This window comes from Haplochromis burtoni, unplaced genomic scaffold, assembly GCF_018398535.1.
Source record: "Haplochromis burtoni strain Fernald_Lab_line unplaced genomic scaffold, NCSU_Asbu1 Contig_432, whole genome shotgun sequence".
In the NCBI taxonomy this organism is placed as follows: Eukaryota; Metazoa; Chordata; class Actinopteri; order Cichliformes; family Cichlidae; genus Haplochromis; species Haplochromis burtoni.
This window is the reverse complement of record NW_024582793.1, coordinates 386035-407526: the sequence shown is the minus strand read 5'-3', so window position 1 is coordinate 407526 and position 21492 is coordinate 386035. Positions and strand designations below refer to the sequence as shown.

The window sequence follows — 21492 nt, the reverse complement described above, 5'->3', positions numbered from 1 at the left end:
GATGTAGTTCTATTAGCTTTACTGAGTGGGGACCTACAGCTTGCGCTGGGCTAGTTTGCAGTGTGAAGTGGCTGGAATGAGATCACTATTGATTTACCTGTAAATCTACATCCCTACCTTCATCTATTACCACAAGCTGTAAGACAGAAACAAGTTTACATCTCTTAGCTTGGATGGATAGACAGAGGGGAGGTCTGGGCATCTCTTCTTAGACTGCTGCTCTCTTTACACAAACTCAGATAAGTGGCAGAAAATTAATGGATGGATATGTTACATGTCACAACTTTTTATGAGTATGTATTGTAAAACTACATAATTTTCTTTTTAAACCGTATGCATGGAGATCCCAGTGCATCACCTTATCAGCACCAACACAGAGTTGCCTGGTTTAGTTCAGCAATAAAGCATCAGCCAAACTGTATAAAGTTAGATGCACTCTTTGATTTAATGCAACCTGAACTTATTAGGCTGGAAACTGGTGTTCTGACAAAGGAAGGTCAGTGTGTAAAATGTTATGAACTTAACAGCATATTTAAAGTTAAACAAAAGTAATGAAACTGAAATAAAACCAGTTTATCTCATATGATCCAAACATAGATAATTATACTTGGAGGGGATTTGAAAAAAAGCTGCTTATTGATACCAGGGGGTCAGTCTGAGTTCCTGAAGTGCTTTAAATTCACTATATTAAAGCAACCTAAAACAAACCCAAGAAGATGGTTGAGTAGCTTAGGCTTTGTCTGAGTCATAATGCTGTGATAATCCTCTGCTACCCTCCTGTTGCTCTCAGGAATAAATCTAAAGCAACGGGAGTGGAACATCTTTTATTTATTTACCCAAGACAAGTGAAGTCACTCACTTAAAAATAGAAAAAAAAATACCCATGAACCAATCACCAAAGAAACTGTGATTGGTTGACTGATTCCCCGCAAACCGTGTTACGTTTCTTTGCTTTTATTTTTATGTAAATGAGCAGAAGGCATGAATATATTGCAACTCATCAGTAAACTCATCATAAACATCTGTGTTCTATGAATATGACTGTGGTGGGAACGTATCTTCTAGCAGCACTGCTCTGTTCCATTAGCTGAGTGGAGTAGCTTTAACTTTGATGGGATAGATATCGCCTTGATTTATAGACTGTCAACCAAATCTGACATGTACTGTTGATGTATTTAGCCAGAAACTTCTTCAATCAAACTTCATTGTAGCTTTGCAGAAAATCTCATTGATGTCAGATTATGTCATCTGTCAGATTTTATAACTTCTGTCTAAGAGATATCTCAGATGGATGTGGAACATGTCAGGATTTTAAATAGGACTGACAGAAAAACGTTTACCTTTCCAATGTGATACCACATGAACAGAACAAATGGGAAAGGCTAAATGTTTTCAGGTGTATTCTAGATTTTCAGCAAGTTTCATGCAAATAGATCAGTGTGCAGTAAAAATCAGAAGACTTTTGTTTGCAGTGCTGCTCTATTTAAAATTTACTAGAAATTTATACTGTTCAGAAAAACTAAACAGTTTTGTTGACGGGTAAATACATCAGCTAGCTTTTATTTTTCTTTCTTTAAGTCAGCAAAAATAAAAGAATGGGCAGATCTGAATATTTGATGGTTGATTACAACAACTTTATTGACCTTACATGTATTTCACGCTGGGGACATTTATTTCTGAAAATAGCCCTGCTGGGACACGACAGATTAGATGACCCAGTGGGTCCTCGGAGAAAAGTTGATAACCCTACAAAGACTTATGATAATACAGTCAAAAGCTAAAAGTTCAAAATCTATCCAGTTGTCCAGTGCACAAAACCTACCCCTTCCTCTGTCTTACATGTTAGTTTTATCTTAGCAGAGATCTGTTCATATGAAGCTCTGAAGCTTTGTCACCTTTGTCAGTTATTAAAAAGCAAAAAAGCTCTTTTCGGCCATGTTTGACATCTGCAGTGTTTGGTGTTCAAAGGTGCAAAATCACTCTAAGCAACTTGTAGCTTTATTTTTGACACCTTATTCCTAAAAGGAAAAACAGCATAGACATTCACATGTATGCAGTTAATGTGTGACTAAGTGTCAGTGTCTGACAGCTAGTGTGTGTACCTGTTTGACTGCCCAAAGCAATCTGCTGTAGCAGTAGATCATCACTATGACAGGCAGACCCAAGCAGAAAATGAAGAGGCAGATGATGTAGGCGTGCGATTGGGCACTGTTAGCAGTCCAGGACACAGAACAGCTTGTTCCTGCCCCCTCTATGCCATAGCTGCTCCAGCCCAGTAGGGGGGGCACTGTCCAGAACAAGGAGTACAGCCAAGAGCCCCCAACGGCTATTAGGGGCTTACGGTAGTCTGGCCCACGCTTGTTGTAAACAGTAAGGGTGCTGTAGCGGTCGTAGGAGAGGATCACCAGAGAGATCAGCGAAACTATACCTGAGAAAGACAGAGATGTGGAGGCGTGAGGCAGTGGGGGTAGGATGTAACTGGCTCAAGAGGGCAATAAACATTTATACAGTTTATAATACAATAAATTGCAACAACAGGCAGTCATAAAAGTACAGAAAACAATATTATATGATCTTAGTCTTTAATGCTGATTGTTCTTGAAAAAACACTCACTTAAAAGTGAGGAAATCTTAAAGGTGATTGCAAGGTACATGAAGTTTTGAGCCAATAAACTTCCACCAGAATCACAAAAGCCAACAGCATGGTACTCATGGGAAATTCACGAGAGTACCACATCAATAGCTTTAATCGATTTTGGGTCAGGTCTTTACAAAATATTGAGCTGCTGTATAAAAGAAATAAAGATTGGAAGATTTAATTAAAAACAAACAAAATGTTCACTACAATCAGTGAGAAACACTTGTTCACCTTAGCTTCAAAATGCACCTCAGTCAAACTGAAATATCTGTGAGAATGAATCTCAATCACAATGACTCATTGTGTCTGATCTTACCTGCAGTCAGTTGGGATTTAGACACTGTGCTAATGGATTGTCACAACAAGTGATTCAACAAACAGCCACCTTCATTGTGCTAATTAATTAAAAACATTTCTTTGAGGTGTACCAAAGACTGTGCACATCTTCATTTAATATCATTCACGAGGAAATTAATTACATTTGGATAATCACTGTCAAATATGACAAATGCTTTGTGTTCTTATAAACCTTGCCATTTTATAATAATCTTAATAATTATAATATTTTTTGTGACGACACAGACTTGTCTGTAGAGACAACGGAATTTTAAGAAGTGACTGCTTGGCCATTGAGTCTTCATCTGTCCATGTGTACAGCACAGTATAATCAATGCTTAATTACTAAATAACTTTTGTTTCCTATGTATTATCTGCTTAGAATGGTTGTACCAGAAGGAGAGAGTAGCCTGAGGCTATGACTATACTGTGTACAAGTCCTATCTCTGCCCTACGCATGACCAGCACCCAGTGCTTCCAAGACACAAGAAAAAAAACCCCTCAAGAATCCATCGGAAATGCTACCAGGTCATTTAATTTGACCTTTATGAGAAAAACGCATAACCGAGAACACAAGAGGATCCAAAGCTGTCTGCAGCCACAGAGGACGAAATATTTCATGTAGAGCTTGGTGGTAAAATTGGTGTCTTTCCCAAAAAGCCAAGCATTACACTGTATACAGAGGGATGACCCTCTGTATACAGTGTAATGCTTTCCAGCATCATGATGTATTTTTTTCTGTCTAGCAAAGTCACCATCCCATAACTATTCATTTCAGCTCAATCTGTCAGTGCTTTTTGTGGTGCAGCATTTTTCCTCTAAACTAATGCATCTACCTCCTTGAACTATGGCTGATTGGATTTACCCTGGTAAATGGCCTGTGTTTGTATAGCGCTTTACCAGTGCCTAAGGACCCCAAAGTGCTTTACACATCCAGTCATCCACCCATTCACACACTGGTGATGGCAAGCTACATTGTAGCCACAGCCACCCTGGGGCGCACTGACAGAAGCGAGGCTGCCGGACACTGGCGCCACCGCGCCCTCTGACCACCACCAGTAGGCAACGGGTGAAGTGTCTTGCCCAAGGACACAACGACCAAGACTGTCGGACATACTGCACTTCACTGCTTTACACACAGTGCACACATGAAGCATCAGACATGAAAGAAATAGATATTTGCATGGGATGTTTGATGTGTTTGTAAATTACAAAGTAGTTAGATTAAGTGAATGTTACTGCATTCTGCAGAGCATCTATTTGCTTCAAACTGCTGTGACCATCAAATTGTCTCATTTTTTTCTCTGCAGTTTATTACCTTTCTCATTTACACAGTTTGCACAGTGTTACTATGTTATTAACACATGCCAAATTAAGGATACATCACGTGGCAGCAGTCAGAAGTGTATCATTGATGAGATTTCCCATGTTATTTCTCTAAACATACTGGTGAACCTAGATAGCTGATGGCAAAAACACAACAATAGAAGAAACCAAGTGTGCTCAAAGCACACAGCTAATATATCTAATCTAATAACTCCTATTATATGCCAGCCACAGACTGTGTTAGGTAATGCTTCTACTAAACTAAATTTAGCTTTATTAAAGGTCCAGTCTGGCTGGCAAGCTCATCCTGTTTAATGATTTTATTTCCAAAAATTATCTTGATTTTATGTTCCTAAATAAAACCTCGTAAAACAAAAACAATGGTTATTATTGAAACAGCCCCTCCAAATTTCAGTTTTATAGACCCTCAAAATAAAGTGAAAAGGATTGACTAGATTGCCATTAGGCATGACTTTAACATTGTTAAGTTGGTGTTTTTAATATGCATATTGATCAACACAGCAATAGCATTACCAAAGAACTTTTGTGTATTCTGGATCATTTCAGACACGTATCATATCCTACACCTAGTTATGTCCAAAGGCCTGTGGCCGATACTGCTCTCTTTGACAATAGGGTGTCTTTTTTTACCATCTCTGCGGACAGTAGAATCAGAAGGTGCTTTCTTAATAAAAAATTACATTACATTGTCTACCCATTTTTGTCTACCCATTTTTTAATGGGTAACACTCTTTTTAATACCTTTCCCAATAAACACTGGGCATCTGATAGATATGCAGCTCATGTCTATATTGGGTCTGTCGGTCCAGGAGCTATTCTGGACATCTATTCGACATTCATGGTTGGGCATCCAAATTGTGGACCTAGTTTGAATGTCGACATGTAGATGTCTATGACAGCTACAGGAAATTTATATGATTAATATATGTAATATTATAAATTTTGGAATTCATACTACAACGTGTTTAATAAGATTCAAAGAGCATTTGCATTATATATGGTTCATTTTGTAAGTATCCTGTTTTATTATGAAGAGCTGATTGTAAGAGCAAATAAATGTGGTTGTGATCGGTAGCTGGACTGAGAGAAGTTGCAACAGAAAGTACGAGAAGTTTGTACAAGTATGCATGTATGAACTGGACTACCTGCTTGACAGTCTTTGTTGATGCACACATTTTGCAAATTAGCTGTGAGAAGCTGGGGACATCCACTGATCACTCAGCATTCCCTCGTGCATTACTGTTACTGTACAGAAAACATGCCCTCCAGCCTCTTAAAAAATGGGACTACAGATCCTCCAGAAGCAGTATTAAATTGATGTCAAAAATTAGTAGGTTTGACATTGAAAAGACATCGACAACGACCGCATTTGGACTATAAATAGCCTGTACACAGAGGGACGGATATCAACACTAGATGTTAAGCAGACGTCAGAAAAAGACGTAACCTGGCGTTACAAAACAACCTCTTCATTGGACCAAAATTGTACACCGGAAAAACGACACCCCAACAACAACACATCATTCCGATGTCACTTTGCGCAGTATGTTCAGTTTAGATGTCTTTAAAGTAATAAACAATGTTCATCTAAATAGTGACAGGTCAAAAAGTCCTAACACCCAATGACACACAACTATCGGTGCTACCTCAGGACTATGGTCCCCTACACTTTCACAAAAGTTGCAGTAAACAAATTATTGAGTAGATATGCCAAAAATTCCTGAAAATGAACTCAGAAAAGACTGAAATTGTTTTTATTGACAAAGAAAAAAGGAAAAAAAAAAAGAACGAAAGTCTATAAAAGCCTGTCTATAAAAGATGCTTAAGTCTTAAATCCAGACCAGAAATCTTAGCATAATTCTGAACTATGGCCTAGATTTTCACAGCTAGATAAAAAAATTTAAAAAATATTTTTTTAAAAATGGATGCATGTTTGAAGTAGATACAGATTAGAATATTATAAGAGTATCTTTATTGATCTTGAGCACATTACTCTATTTTCAAATCTCTGCACTGGTTTTTTTTGTGTGTCAAAGGACAGATCTTAAAAATACTGGTACAAGTTTACGAAGCATTTAATCTACTCGTGCCTCACAAAACACCCAGAATGCTCAGGTTAAAGGGAACATACCATTTATGCACATTCCCATATTTAGAACGAAACAAAAGTGAAGCAGTTTTTATGGTACTCACCTGTGGAACAAGCTTCCTGGACAGCTGTGCCAAGATGAGACACATCTGTTATTTCCTTTAAATTACAGTGCCTAAAACTTTTTATTATCAACAAACAATGTCTGCAGGATCCTCTTAACCTTTTGTTTATTTATATTTCAAGTGAGTTGTTCCCTGGTTTAACATATTGTGTAAAGATTAGTCATTGCATAACAGAATAAAAGAGTTCACTCCCACAGTTTTACCTCTGTTTTGACAAAGTCTGGTCCATGAATCAATTTTATTGGAATTCCACGTGAAAGACCAACACAAAGTGGTGTACACGTGAGAAGTGGAACGAAAATCATACATGTTTCCAAACATTTTTTACAAATAAATAACTGAAAAGTGGGGTGTGCGTAATTATTCAGCCCCCTGAGTCAATACTTTGCTGCAATTAAAGCTTGCCAGTTCAAGGGAGTCAAATACTTTTGCAAGCCACTGTATGTAACAAGACAGCTGTGAACATGGGAAACAACTCTTCTCTTGTTTGTTTTTTGCTTCTAATTGTTGTTTGTTCCATTTCCATAATAATTATGTGTAAATGCCATACACAATGATATGTATTCATATGTTTTACATGTTCTATCTCTCTCCATCTTTCTATCCCTCTGCATAGCTTCGGCTTATGCATTTGTATAGTGCTATACAAATGCATAAACACATTTTGGTTGAATTTTAAAAGCAAGCAACATCAGGGAAGTAACGCAACTACATCCACTTAATAAAGTTTATGTAGCTAGCTGAATAAAGCTACCATGCAAGACCTCATTGCTCAAACAAACCTGGCATTTAAGAAATGAACTGTTAGGAGACATTTTCTCTTGAAATTCCAGAGATGCAAAATATGCAGCACTGAAACCAGAAAGACATACCAGCTGATAAATCAAATATTTGAAACCTTTTTTTCAGTCAAACCATTCCATTTTTGAATAAATGGTGCAGATGCTGATCAGTCTACCATTACAGATTTAAACGTGGTCAAACAAAGCTTCAGTCTGGCAGATTTGGTTATCACATATTATGATTTTCTTGAGTTTCTCAACTGGCACTTTATCTCAGTACCTTCTACTATTGTGTGTGCCAAAAATTATAGAGTGGCACGTTTGTGGGAATTCCTTTTTAAAGTACAATATGTTAATATCTTCTATTCATATCAGTCCTTTAATGCTTAAACCATTATGAAGCTGCAAGTTACAGGACTGCTACTGAAGTCTCCAACATTCACCCCAAGGCTGTGTTTATGTCATGTCAGAGATAATGTAATTATAAGTGTCTGGTGTAATTAGAATTCATGTCAGCCTCTTACTTGTATATTGAACATGACACTTAATATTAACACTTAATCGAGCGCCCAAAAACTGAACAAATTAGGAGATGTCATCTCATCCTCTGCCTGGGCAAACTATTCTCTGTAATTACACTTATAAACCCCTATTAAATGCATGTGTTATATTTTCAGTACACTGTATTTTAATCCTAACACATCCAAATTTATACTTATGCAATTGCAACACTTGCAAGTCGGTAACATGGGAAATGCTTTTCTGACTGTTTTTTTTTTCACCAGTTTTTGCAATTGTGAAAGAGCACATGTGAAAGATGTCAAAGGGTCTAGAACAGGGGTGTCAAACTCAAATACACAGTGGGCCAAAATTCAAAACTGGAACAAAGTCGCGGGCTAACGCTAATATTTATTGAAAAAAAAAATCTTCCTCTAGATATAAGAATGAATCTTTTCTTATGGACTCAAACAAGTTTTACTGAAAAACTGAATATGGAACAGCAAAGCTTAATACTAAACAATATATATATTAGCTGTATAATACCAGTAGGCCAGCGCTAATAGTAATTTGGTATGGCTTCGCGGGCCAAATGTAATTAGGCTGCGGGCCAAATTTGGCCCGCGGGCCAGAGTTTGACACCTATGGTCTAGAACAGGGGTGCCCAATCCCAGTCCTCGAGAGCTACCGTCCTGCAGCTTTTAGATGCATCCTTGTTCCCACACACCCGAATCAAATGAATGGCTTGTTATCAGGCCTTTGCCAAACATGATGGCATGCTGAAGAGGTAATCAAACCATTTGATTCAGCTGTGTTGGAGTAGGGATGCATCTAAAAGCTGCAGGATAGTAGCTCTTGAGGACTGGGATTGAGCAGCCCTGGTCTAGAAGAACCGTGGAGAACATTATGCTGCCTCTAACAGCATTCAACATGTTTAGTGGCAAACCATGGAGGCATATCCATGGATGGTCCTCTACAGGCTAGGCAACGACACCCTTACTGCCATTAGGTAAGGGGATAAGATCCTTGCCAGACCTTATGCTTAAAAACCAATGAAGTCCTGCTCCACTTATTAGTACTAGACTGACAAAATGAGTTTCTGTAATCTCATATTAAAGAAATGGGACATTGCTTGCACAGAAACACAATTAGTTCCACTTTCTTTACCTGAATATATGAAAAAATGCCAAAGATAACACAGCTTGAAAGGCATAAAATAGCATTTCTGCAACAACAAGGCGATTCCCAAGGAGTATAGCTCGGCATTTTGTGCAGCATATCGTTCAAAAACTGGCAAAACTGAACAAGTGGAGGACAAAAGAAGTGTAAGGACTACGAATCTATAGCTGTTGAACAATATCTGAAAGTCCTGTCCTTAAACAGGAAAACAACTAGCAAAGACCTGACATAGGACCTGGGGGATGCATATGGCTTTTCAATTATCCACTGAAGCCTCAACAGATATGTTCTGGTAGAAAGATGGATGTCAAGATGCCATTATTAAGGAAGGGAAACAGCCTGATTTATGGCAAATTACACAAGAATTGCACTGAAATTCAGTGGCAAGGGGTCTTGTGGAATGATGAATCCAAACCATTAGTGTGTTTGGAGGAACAGTGAACATGTATAGACATCAGTAAAAAACGGTGGAGGCTCTTCATGATTTGGGACGTCATTTCAGCCAGTGACGTTTGGGATCTTGTCAAAATTAAGGGAAATGTAAACACAGAAAAGTACTGTAAGATTTTGATTATTATCCTTTATTCATCTATTGAGATTTAAATCTCATTTCCCAGAGAGACCTGCAATTATCTGTCATAGACTCACCTCCCCACACCTCAGTGAAGTCAGATCATCTTGGCAGAAAACAGAACAAAAGGCAATCAAAATCTAAAGAAGAGCTTTGAGATTTGTCCTTGGATAAAGTCTCTCTGAAGGCTAAGAAGAAGAAGAAGAAATCAGTCAGCTTGCCTAAGAGGTTTCAGGCTGTGTTGAAGAATAAGTGTCATATCAAATATTGACATCCAAGCTTGTACAATTGAATTCAATTTGATTAACATAGTGCCAAATCACAATTAGAGTTGCCTCAAGGCGCGTAAGGTACTGACCCTACAATAATACAGTTGCACTCTTTCTGCCTTATATACTGTATTCCATGTATATTTGGATGTCTCATTTTCCTGGGAAAATACAAATATTTTCAATTGCCAGTGCAATTAAAACAACGTTAAGACATCCATTAAGCAACCCCTCATTCTATTGTGTTGTTTTTAGCTTTTTTTGTGGCTTAACCATCACCTTCAGATGAAAAACCCAAATATAACAGATGCACTGCCACCCTCCAACTGTGGCTTTCTTCCCTGCCTTTTTGTGTCACTCTTGCTAAGGCTAAGTAAAAAAGAAATACAACAGACATGCAATCAATCTGTTGTTCTGACCTCATCCTCACTGATATCTTCTGTTATTAAGGTTCTGCAGCTTACAGGCTTTAGCTACTATAAAGTATAAGACAGCCATAGCCCCTTCTGTTATGAGGACATCAAATAATGTTTGGGTCAGTGTCAGTCCCTGTAAAACTTGCTAACATCCAAAAAAGGAACACAGAAAGACAGCGCTGCGGTGGTTAAGTGTCTCCTTTAGGCATAGTAGATGGTTGCAAAAAATAAATACCATATTTAATGATTAATATTTCAGGTTTATTTGATTCTTTTTGGAATAAAAATCATGTTTGGTGGCAGATTTCTTTTCTCATGTATTAATCACATATTTTAATCATATCACATAGTAATAGTAATATCACTTTCTCTCTTTAGTATAGTAAGAGTACTGTCGACAGTTTGCATGCATGTAGAATGTTATCACAAGGCCCCAAGTTTTATTGCACCTTCACAGAGGACCCATTGTAGACTGGAAGATCTCCAGACATCTTGCTTTAAGGGAGGTGATGGGTGGTCGTAACTTTTCTTAGGGTGGGAAAGGTGCAGGTTGAGCTGGACTGAAGCTATAGGGAGACATGATGTGCTGTGGAATGTTCTTTGGTTGAGAGTGTCTGTGATGGTGTATATAAGACGTCAAATTTCAGAGATGATGCTAGTGTTTTGGCTGGGAGGTTTCTCTCCATATTGCAATATGTTATTAAACCGTTTCAAAACGCTCACTGGCTGTGTTGCAGGTTACTGTTAAAATTTCCATAATATATGTCAACTTAGTTCCTGCAGTCACTGTTTTGAATGTGAATGTTAACCAAACATATACAGAAAAACTAATAGAATCCAATCAGTGGTACAGTGTTTGCACATTTTAGCATTTTAGAGTTTCAACGGTTTGCAGGATAATTAATCAAATCTGATATTCAGACATTCAAAAGTACATATTGCCCTTAGGTATTAACATTTATTTTAAAATGAATTCTTTTTAGTATTTGATGAATATTAACAGTGCAATGTGTTATTGCTGGAATCCAAGAAAACACTTTTAAACTGAAAAAATGTACTTAAGCTGTTAAATATTTCATTCGAGAATGCAAGTGAGGCATAACTTTCTCAAGTATGGAATTTCATAAATTCCAGTTGTTGGCTTTTGTTTAATTAAAAAGGATTACAAAGGTGAACGATAAATTGTGAGTTTTGTCTAAACTGAAAATGTGATTTTGTTGTAAGTTATATCAGTTTATTCCCAAGAAAGACATAATTGGAAAGTAACAGAGAATGTTTTTATTTAAGTATCAGACATGTTGGTTTTTATTGTAGGAAAAAGTTAAATGTCAAATATAATCAGAATATTAAAGTTCTAATGAACTTTTAAGTTCAGCTAACTTTTATGTGTTTACCGTGATTAGTGCGGTGGCCCTGAGAAGCCAAACAGACTGCAACTTAAGAAAACACCAGCAATAAGAAAAACGCTGCAAAAGCACACAAAACACAACGGAAATAGGAAAAACAAAAACAGAAATGGGAAAAAACAGATTTCCAAAAGCACAAGGGAAGTGTTTCTGAGGAGACAATAACCCGACGGACCAGTTGCAGAGACCAAAATATGCTAAGAATTGCACTGGGAGACACTTAAAAGTGGAGGATTTATCGGTTTTGTGAGGAAAGAAAAGATGAGAAGTGTGTTAGTCTAACTATTAGCCTTAAAATCCGTCATCAGTAATATATGAATCATGATAAAAACACACCTACCATGTTTTGGGTTCCTGCAACTGGTCCGTCAGGTTATTGTCTCCCCAGAAACACTTTCCTTGTGCTTTAGGAAATCTGTTTCTTCCTATTTCTTTGTCTTTTTTCCTATTTCCATTGTTGTTTTTCCCATTTCTGTTTTTTCCTATTTCTGTTCCCTCCCTGGCATCTACAAGGATATCTACCACCAGGTTTTTGAGATAATAGTCATGAAAGAAAGGTCATGAAATTAATAGAGCTACTTTCAGCTGCTCTCTTATTGACAGCAGGTCACCACATGTTTAATTTGGCAGATTTGTACACTGGATGCTCTTCCCGAAAGGCATTTGTGTCTCCTCTTTATATCAGAGCAGAGATCTTTCACTTGACAAACCAATATGTAAATCCCAGTTAATAATTCATTAATGATCATCCCAAACATGCTGTTTTCTGTCATAAATGTATTTATTTTTCCGGAAAATTCTGTTCACATGTGATTAAAATCAAAGAAAATGCAGTAGTTTTGAGGTAAAACTGTTAGTAAGTTATATGACTTTGTTAGCTACTTTACAATGTGTAGAGAGAAGGAAACATCAATCCCCACTTACTGCTTTTAAGCTAAAAAGAAAACAATGATTACGAAAAGCAAAACTCCTTTAACTCTTGATTTAACTCTAAAACTCAGAATAAAACTTTTATTCTCTGGCTTTTAAATCCAAATTAGTTTTGACTATTTTTCTTAGTGCTACTTCTTCTTCGGGTTTTCTCTTTTTTTTTTCCTTCATTAAATTCTGTCATTTTGTTCTACATTTTTGTGTCATTTGATTATTTTATATATAGAGCTTGTCTTTAAATGTGCCATAGAAATAAATTTGCCTTTGACTATCAAAATCTTTATGTTTGGGTGTCTCTTGACACAAGTTGCTTTATCTTCATTCTGGGATGTAGATCGTTGATCTTCATTACAGCCATTGTTTTCTTAAACCTACACTGCCTCATTTACTCCCATGTGATGCATTTGCACACACACACACACACACATGCAGCATATACCTAATCATGATATACAGCACTTACAGCTTGCAACAAAAGCATCAGTAACATCATTATTCTTACAAGGTTCTTACTCAAGTGGTGTAAGCCAGTGATTTGTAGGGTTGCTTAAAAGCTTTAAGAAGTCAGGTTAAGTGAATGTCAGGCCCTTGAACAATAAACAGACTACACCCTGTGTATTGTCCTTTCTTCTTATCAGCTGTTTACTTGAGTGTGTGCAGATCACCGGACTTTTAAAAGTAAAACATTCTTCCTGCTCTTTGTTGTCACCCACCTTCCCACTCGTGTAGCGTAAGTACAAGACAGGAGTCAGAACACCGAAACAACTATACTTCAAAAGTCTTTAGGAATACTGTAAGTTCTTGTAATGTGGTCATAATGATGCTTTGGAAAAAATAATAAAATGTATTATTTCAACATTTCTGTTTTCTTTATACTTCCTGTACAAGTACTTCCTGTATACTTTCTGTACAAAAAGACAGCATGACTGTCTATGTCTTGATTGCTTTCTCTATCTGTATATGATGATAGCCCTGTTTTTAATTTTACCCGTGTTTGAAATTAGCCTCAGGCCAAGAAAAACTGTGATCTGTTATGTTGTGCGACTCTCTGGCAGTTATATATATTGAATCAGCCCTTATGCTGTCTCATATGATGAAGGAATAACAGGGAGATGATAATAGCAACGATATATATAGAAAGAGAGAAATGAACAATCAGTGTATTATGGTTGCTGACACTCAAAGCGTTCTGCCATCTTCAAGCGCACACTATGTGACACTGACGGTAATGGTCTTTTAACAAAACAGCTACTTGGGAGAACAGGATGTACTGGACGAGGTAAGAGTGCTTGATCATTGGTACAAACATATTAACATCCTGCACACATGTCATATAAGTATAGGAACAATGTATGGTGTGAAAGAGCATACAGGTTGCTTGTGAATACGATTTCTTACAACAACATATTAAGAAATGTTTAACAAAGAAGCATAAGACCCACATCAGAGACTTTATTAGGTACAACTTGTACCAGGTTGGACCTAATTTTGCCTTCATAACTACCCTATTTATTTGTGGCATAGATTTTAACAAGGTGTTGGAAACATTCCTGAGATGTTGGTTCATTGTGACATGACTGCATCACACAGTTGCTGCAGATTTGCTAGCTGCACCTTCATGATATGAATCTTCTGTTACACCTCATCCCAGAGGGGCTCTATTGGATTGGGATCTGATGACTGTGGAGGCCATTTGAGTATAGTGAACTCGCTGTTATGTTCAAGAAACCTGTTGGAGATAACTTGAACTTTGTGACGTGGTGCATTAACCTGCTGGAAGCAGCCATCAGAAGATGGATACACTTTAGTCATAAAGGGATGACCACGGTCAGCAACAATGCTCAGGCAGACTGTGGGGTTTAAACCATCAGTTGGTATTAAGGGACCCAAGTGTGCTAAGAAAATAGCATTACCCTACCAGGATGAACCACTGATAGAAGTCAGGATGGATCCATGCTTTGATATTGTTTATACAAATTTTTGGCCCCACTATCCGAACTCTGCAGCAGAAATGCTTAGAACAGGCAGTGTTTTTCAATCATCTATTGCCCCCTTTTGCTGAATCCATGTGAACTGTAGCCTCAGTTTCCTGTTCTTAGCTGACAGGAGTGAGACGCGTGTTTTCACTGGACATCTTCTTTGTTTCAGTTCATCTCTGCATAGAAATGGTTTTGTGGGAAACTCCCAGTAGATCAGAAATACTCCGAGTCATCTCGAACAAACACCCACGCCATGTTTAAAGTCATTTAAACCAACTTTCTCTGTGCTCCCCGTGTTAAAATGTGTTTACAAAATTGTAATTCCTCTATCTGTGCGTGCTTGCATGCATACATGTGTCTGTGTAGAGGTGAGTGGGTGGGTAGGTGGGGTGGGGGGTGCTGGGAGTTTGACTAACAGTATGGCTGCTCTTTGCATTCATATTGGCAAACTTTATGTGGCAAATATTTTGTATCTACCGACTTCTGTCAGCTTTCCAGCATCTTCTCTCTTGACACCAGTAAAATAAGCAGTGAGCTGTTACCATGCTGGTTCAAGTTTTAAAAATGCAGAAGCCCAGGGGAGAATAAAGTCAAAGCACGCTGCTGACTTTAAAACATAGCGTGAAGACAAATGAAAATTCACCGCCTCAACATATCCTGCTGACATATCCGGTTTTACAATACACAGAAGGTAAATGAACAGATGTAAACCAGCACACAAGCACCGGCAGAAGGAAAACACCACCGTCAGAGGATATGGAAACAGAGATAAGTTAAAATAATACATATTTCTGTATTCATGATAAGAGTCTAAATATCATTTGTGAGGTCAGATGAAAATCTGTAAAAGTATAATAAAAAAAATGCAACTGAAATGAAAAGTAATTTTACTAGCATGAGAACAACTCGGTGTATATAATTTTATTCATTCAACTACTGTGTGAATGTGTAATGAAATCACAAAGCAGGAAGTCAACACTTGAGGGAAGATGAACAACTTTAATAATTGATCAACGCGTTTCAGCTTGTGGCCTTCATCAGGGTCAAGAATGTGTAATGACAAAAGTTTGAATATCAACAAGCATAAAGTAAACACATAAAAGCACTAGATCATCTAAAAAGCCACAACAAGAATGAAAATGAGACCTACACTATACAAGGTCTCGGCAGCTACTGAGTGTGTACTGAAGTCTGATCATTTATGAGACCCCTATAACTCAACCTGAGTTATAGGAGTCTCATAAATGATCATTTCCTTTTTCCTACACACAGCTATAGTAGCATGAGAGTCCAGTGAAATTTATAGGCTTTGTGTTTCCATTGTGATAAACAGGAAACGAATCACATACAATGGATCATGCTTATTAGCATAGCACAAGCAGTTTGCACTTTAATTTGAGTTTATTAACCACACTGTAAAAGACTAAAGTGGGTGAGTTACGTTCCAGCAATTGTGTCAGAATTAACTTTCCTTACCAAACTGTGGCAAAGACATGAGCCTGACCCCAAAAAGCAATCAACACTGGGCAAGCCAAATGTAGGAAAAACGTTTCCCCTCCTAACATGAAAACACGAGATTGCCCTAAATCTGTCAGACAGAAATAAATACAAATGGCTACAGTTCCAGAGTTCATATCCTCTGATAAATGCGATGAGGGTCAGTGCATCCAGGTTGTGACACTACCACCTCCTGGTGGATGAACTACACAGTAAAAGTGCAAAAAATAAAAAATAAGTCCGTGTGGGGGCATGGACTTAAACGTCATTAAATAAATCAGTATGCAATGCATTGTGTGACAAACTGTAAAACACAAACTCGTTTTTTTTTATTATAAACTGTATTATTTTATTGTTTTTTTGTAAAGCACTTTGGTATGCCTAAGGCTTTTAATGTGCTCTATAAATAAAGGTTGTTGTTGTTGTTTTTTCACTCTTCCTTGAGCGCAAACCAGCCAGATGTTAAGAAACGCTGGAAAGCTCGTGATGTTTTAATTTAATAAGAGAGGGGATGGAGGGCTCATGAACAATGTAGTACAATAATACTCAAATCTGACTGCAATCCCCGTTCCCTCTGGAGACAGAGGAAGAGAAGGTCAGAGTGCAGCGCTGGACCAACTGGCCAGTGTGATTGGAGATACAGAGCGGGCAGTGTCTGTCGATAAGCAGACTTAAAAAGAAACGCGATGAGCTGTACAGACATGAAACCCGCAGGTCTGAGGTCAGAACCAGTGTCACCGTTACATAATTTGTTTACCGAAAGACATCAACCGTCAAATGTACTTCTCTTTGTGCAGTGGACAGACTTTGGGTCACAATTCTTTGATAAAAAAAAAAAAGAAGAAGAATCTGGATCCATCCAAAGAGCGCTTGTTTGATTATCTATCAGGCTCAGCTATCATTATATGTACAGATTCTTATTATTATGCATTATTATTGTGAAAGCTGCTACTTGGAATAATGACAGAAACTAACCATTGTGCAAACAATCCAAGTTAATGAATACCAATGGCTTTATTAAAGCGAAGTAATTTAAAGAGGGAGTATCGTGGTCTACTGAAAATATTATTAATCCATCCCCATCAGCCCCGATGACTCTTACGCAGACAAACACAACAGAGCGGACTAATAACTAATTAAATTTGACGATGTGAAATAAAGCATATTTGCCACAACTTTGACTTCAGTGTCTCAGTGACTTATTATAATACATTTTGCAAAAACAGCAGATATTTCGCACAGTTTTATTTCCAGAAATGTAAAACGGTGCATGAGTTGACAAATACCACAACATCCCAAACTTTGAGCTGTTCAAAAAAGCAGAACTTACCAAAGCAAGAGTTGATGAAGCCGTACCAGCTGCAGCCGCTGCGCCCCAGCAGCCACTTTCCGCGGATGCTGGAGGCGAAGCTGAGAGTGGTGCCGAACAAACACACCAGCATGTCGCTCACGCTGATGTTCAGCAGCAGCATGTTCACCGGTGTCCGCAGCTTTTTGAATTTGCAAAACAGCAGCAACACAATGAAGTTGTTCAGGAAGCCGAAAGTCATGATGAAGCCCAGCACCACGGACAGCACCACAAAGCCCGCCGGAGAGAGCTTCGCCGAGCCCGCCGGCGCGTCCAGCAAATCTCGGTCATCGCTCAGGTTGAAGCTGTAATTCAGACCAGCCTGACCAGAAAACATGCCGCCGTCCATTCAGTCCATCAGTTTCTCTTCACTCTGGAGCTTGCTTCACTCGGCAGCGCTGGTCACATCGCGCATCTGTAAAGTTTGCGCGTGTAGCTTCCATCTTACTCCATGCTCATGTGCAACAAATGCGTATTCCTCCGCTGATCCTGAGAGCGATCACCTGGCTGCCGACTCTTAGAGAACTGGCAGGAATGTTAAAAAATACATTGTAATCAAAAAGTGTCACCTTAACGTGACTTTAACGCAACGCCTCCCCCGCTTTCACCGCGTCTCTCCGCGAACCAGCTTGACAGTACGCGCTATTACATATAATTTGGGCAATCTAACAAAATTCATCCCAGTTATCAAGTTACTTTCCACAGCAGTTTATTTCTCTCGTCTTCAAGTTACCACTTTTAGACTGGCTGTAATCCGCGCTCGTAGCGGAGACTCTTGTGCCACCAGTGGTGTTATGCGATTTGGGCTCTGCGCCAGGACTTTTAAAGGCAGGGCGACTCTTACATCACAGGGTAGTGGGATGCTTGGATCCACGGGTGGTGGTGGGGGGGTGAGGGGGGCTTTATATGCGTGTCTGTTTGTACATATATCTTTCTGAGGACCTATTTAAGTTTAAATAGGGTGTGCGGAAATTTAACGCAGCTGCTGCTTTTCCGCTGTGGGGTTTAATGTTGAAATTAGGTCTGGGGGTAGTTTAAGGCTTTTATTTATGTCTGTGATGGTCACGTTGAGGGCGGGTCTTGGGCAGGGATGTCAAACTCATTTTACATCGTGGGCCACATACAGCCCCCTATCTTAAGTGGCCCTGGCTTGTGGAAGACCCCTAGCTGCACATTTTACCCCTGAGATATCTCAGTATAAGAAGAGCAATTTCAACATTACATCTCAGTTTTCCTACATCATAAAGATTTTGCTGTAGTAAATGAGCTACAGCTGTCGGTGTGATTCTTTGGGTTTAAATGATAAGAAATGTGTAAACTTACAGAAAAAGATTTAGTGGTTCATTGCTTACACTGTAGTTATAAAGTGGAAAGTTTGTGTTAATTCATGAAAAATCCCCCTTTTTATTTATTACGTTTTTAATTTATTTTTATCCTGGACATTTTATAAACAGAAAAACCACACATTTATATAGTAGATAGTGGGGGAAAAAACAGGAACCACTCTGCCATTTCATTGTTTATCTTTGACTTTATTACTATACAATGAACAACTGTGGGGGAAGGGTTAATCAGTAGGACATGGGACCTGTTTGAGACCCCTGATCTAGGGAATTTTATTTTATTTTACAATTAAATGTCATATTTGGATGGACAACAACTAAGATGTTGCCCTTCATAATTAGGGCAGCAGGCTATTTAAGGGAGGACATAGTTTAGGGATCCAGTTTTTGTAGCTAAGCCTGAGACCACTGCCAAGTGAAGTGCTCTAAATGTTTGCGTTTGATTTTATGAGGGGCATTTGAAGGTTGTGCTGACAAAGAAAAGAAAAAATGAAGCAAAATTTTCTGTTTGGTTCTCACAGTATCTCACAGAATGAAATGCACAGAGTCAGGCAGCAGTTCGGGTGTGATGAACATCTGTATTTTGGAACTTGAATACATGTATTTAAAGGAGACAGAGCTATGTCTCAATGTAAATATGCTAGATTTAGCCAGAAGGCTACTTTTCATCTGAAGCCCGTGACAGGTCAGACAAAAATGATAAATAAGCAATTTAGCACACAATGTACAACAATGTAGTCCAAACAACAAATACATACAATTACAACACATAATAATACAATAACAAACAACAACATTAAACATTAATAATAATATTCCTGTAAGCCTATGTACAGTGTTTAATCCCAGGATAATGTGCTGATGATCAACGTGAGAGCTAGAAGCTAAATGCTGTAACTCACTTTCTACAGAATCCTTTGCATAGATTGAAGATTTGCTGATTTGGACCCAGAATAAGGTTTTAAAAAAGCTGTTCCCCCCACTGAAAGTTAGACTTCCATCTCCATCTTTGCTCATGTGGAACTCTCAGAATTATTCATTCATGGCTGTCTGAAACAACAACGACAACAACAAAAAGGGGGAAAAAAACATCAAAGGTAGAAAGAAAAGCATCTTTGTTGTTGTTTTTTGTGTGTGCTTAGAATGTAAAAGGGGCACACACTCGAAAAGGCCAACAGGAAAATTTTATTTTTCATCCAGTGTTTTCCCCATAAAACTTTCAAGTGGGTTGGTAGACAATGGTCAATGAGCTGTTCACTTCAGGACCTGGGCAAACAGATTATCCTAAGCTGAGTGCTCATATTCTACCCAGTATTCAAGCACGACCAGGATATGAACTGTCTCAGTCTATATTTATCATAGCTTCCTCCTCCAGCAAGCCCTACACCCAGCCTTCATAAGTGGATCTAGATTGCCCACGAGTTAATATATAGTTAAATCAGCCATCAAGCGGGATGAAGTGTGTTATTTTGATGTCACTGTTGAAAATTTGCCTGCAAATCAAATGAATAAGAGTAAAGTAAATCCTCTAAAGTTTTAAGGACATGATAAAAAAAAAGAAAAGAAAAAAGATCTGGTCATTTATTTGACAAAACTTAAGCCAAAATGCATGTAAGAAATTGAGTTATTACCCTTGCTGTTTCCATATGAATTAAGAGGTTAAGTAGCAGCAAGATATTGCTAACAAAATGCACTTGATTTACCTGTATGAAAGCAGAAGTTTTGACAGTTTGCAGGTCTGGAGCATTCAGGTGTTCGTGAACACAATGCCAAGGAAGGAGCAGTAATCTTAGAGTAATCCTTCTCGCAACTGTTTTTTTCCTCATCAGTATGGGAAAGGTTATAAGGTTGCTTCCAAACAATTTGAAGACAATTTTTAAGAGAATTAACAAGAGGAAAATGTTCAAGACAATGTCACAATCACGCTATGATTGGACCTTTCAGCAAATTTACCCTAAGGTCAGACCATGCAATATTCAGAGAAACTGCAAAAAACTCAAAAGCTATAGGTCTGAGACTCATGAAAGCACAATCAAGACAAGAGCAAACCACAAGATTTTTAGAACAATGTCTGTTGGATAAACAAGGCCAAAGTGAAGCTGGCCACAAAGCACAGCACCACATTTGGAGAAAACCATGTACAGCATATCATCACAAACATCTTATCCCCTGTGTGAAGCACAGTGGTAGAGGGGGGTTGATTTGGGTTTGTGTGCAGCCACAGGACCTGGGCACCTTGTACTCTTTGAGTCGACCATAAACTCCTCTCCATACCAGTATACATAGTATTCTAGAGTCAAATGTGAAGCCATCTGTCTGACAGCTAAAGTTTTGTTGAAACTTCTTCATGCATCAGGACAATGAACCCAAGAACAGCAGCAATGTTACAATGTTGCCATAACCCAGCCAAAGTCCAGACTTCCACTTGACTGAAATGCTGTGCTGGGAGAGCTGTAGATAAATGAAATCCCACAAACCACAAAGAATTGAGGGAACACTGGAAAGAAGAGTGAGACAAAATTCATCATGTGAGAGACCGATGAAGCCACACCGAAAAAGCTGCACGGGGAGCATTTTGGCTTAATTTTCATTAAATAAGTAATGACAGTGTTTTGTTGTTCATAATGAGACATTTAATCTGAAACAGCAAATGTCAGCTTCTTTGTAGTGGTAATGGAAATTAAAATAATAACTGTTGGGATATGAAGATATATCACAGACTAGACAATTTATGCCATA

General features: G+C 38.3%; 1 protein-coding gene across 1 annotated transcript in view; it reads right to left on the bottom strand.

The window, feature by feature from the left end:
- The window catches only part of tmtops2b (teleost multiple tissue opsin 2b), a 31230-nt gene extending 13040 nt beyond the window's left edge, over positions 1-18190 (bottom strand). Inside the window, exons 1-2 of the mRNA XM_005945103.2 lie at positions 17393-18190; positions 2103-2428 (exon numbers count right to left, since the gene is read on the bottom strand). Coding sequence (XP_005945165.1) covers positions 2103-2428; positions 17393-17759 — 693 coding nt within the window. The 5' untranslated portion in view covers positions 17760-18190. The remainder of the gene's footprint in view (positions 1-2102; positions 2429-17392) is intronic.
- Between the last annotated feature and the right edge of the window lie 3302 nt (positions 18191-21492).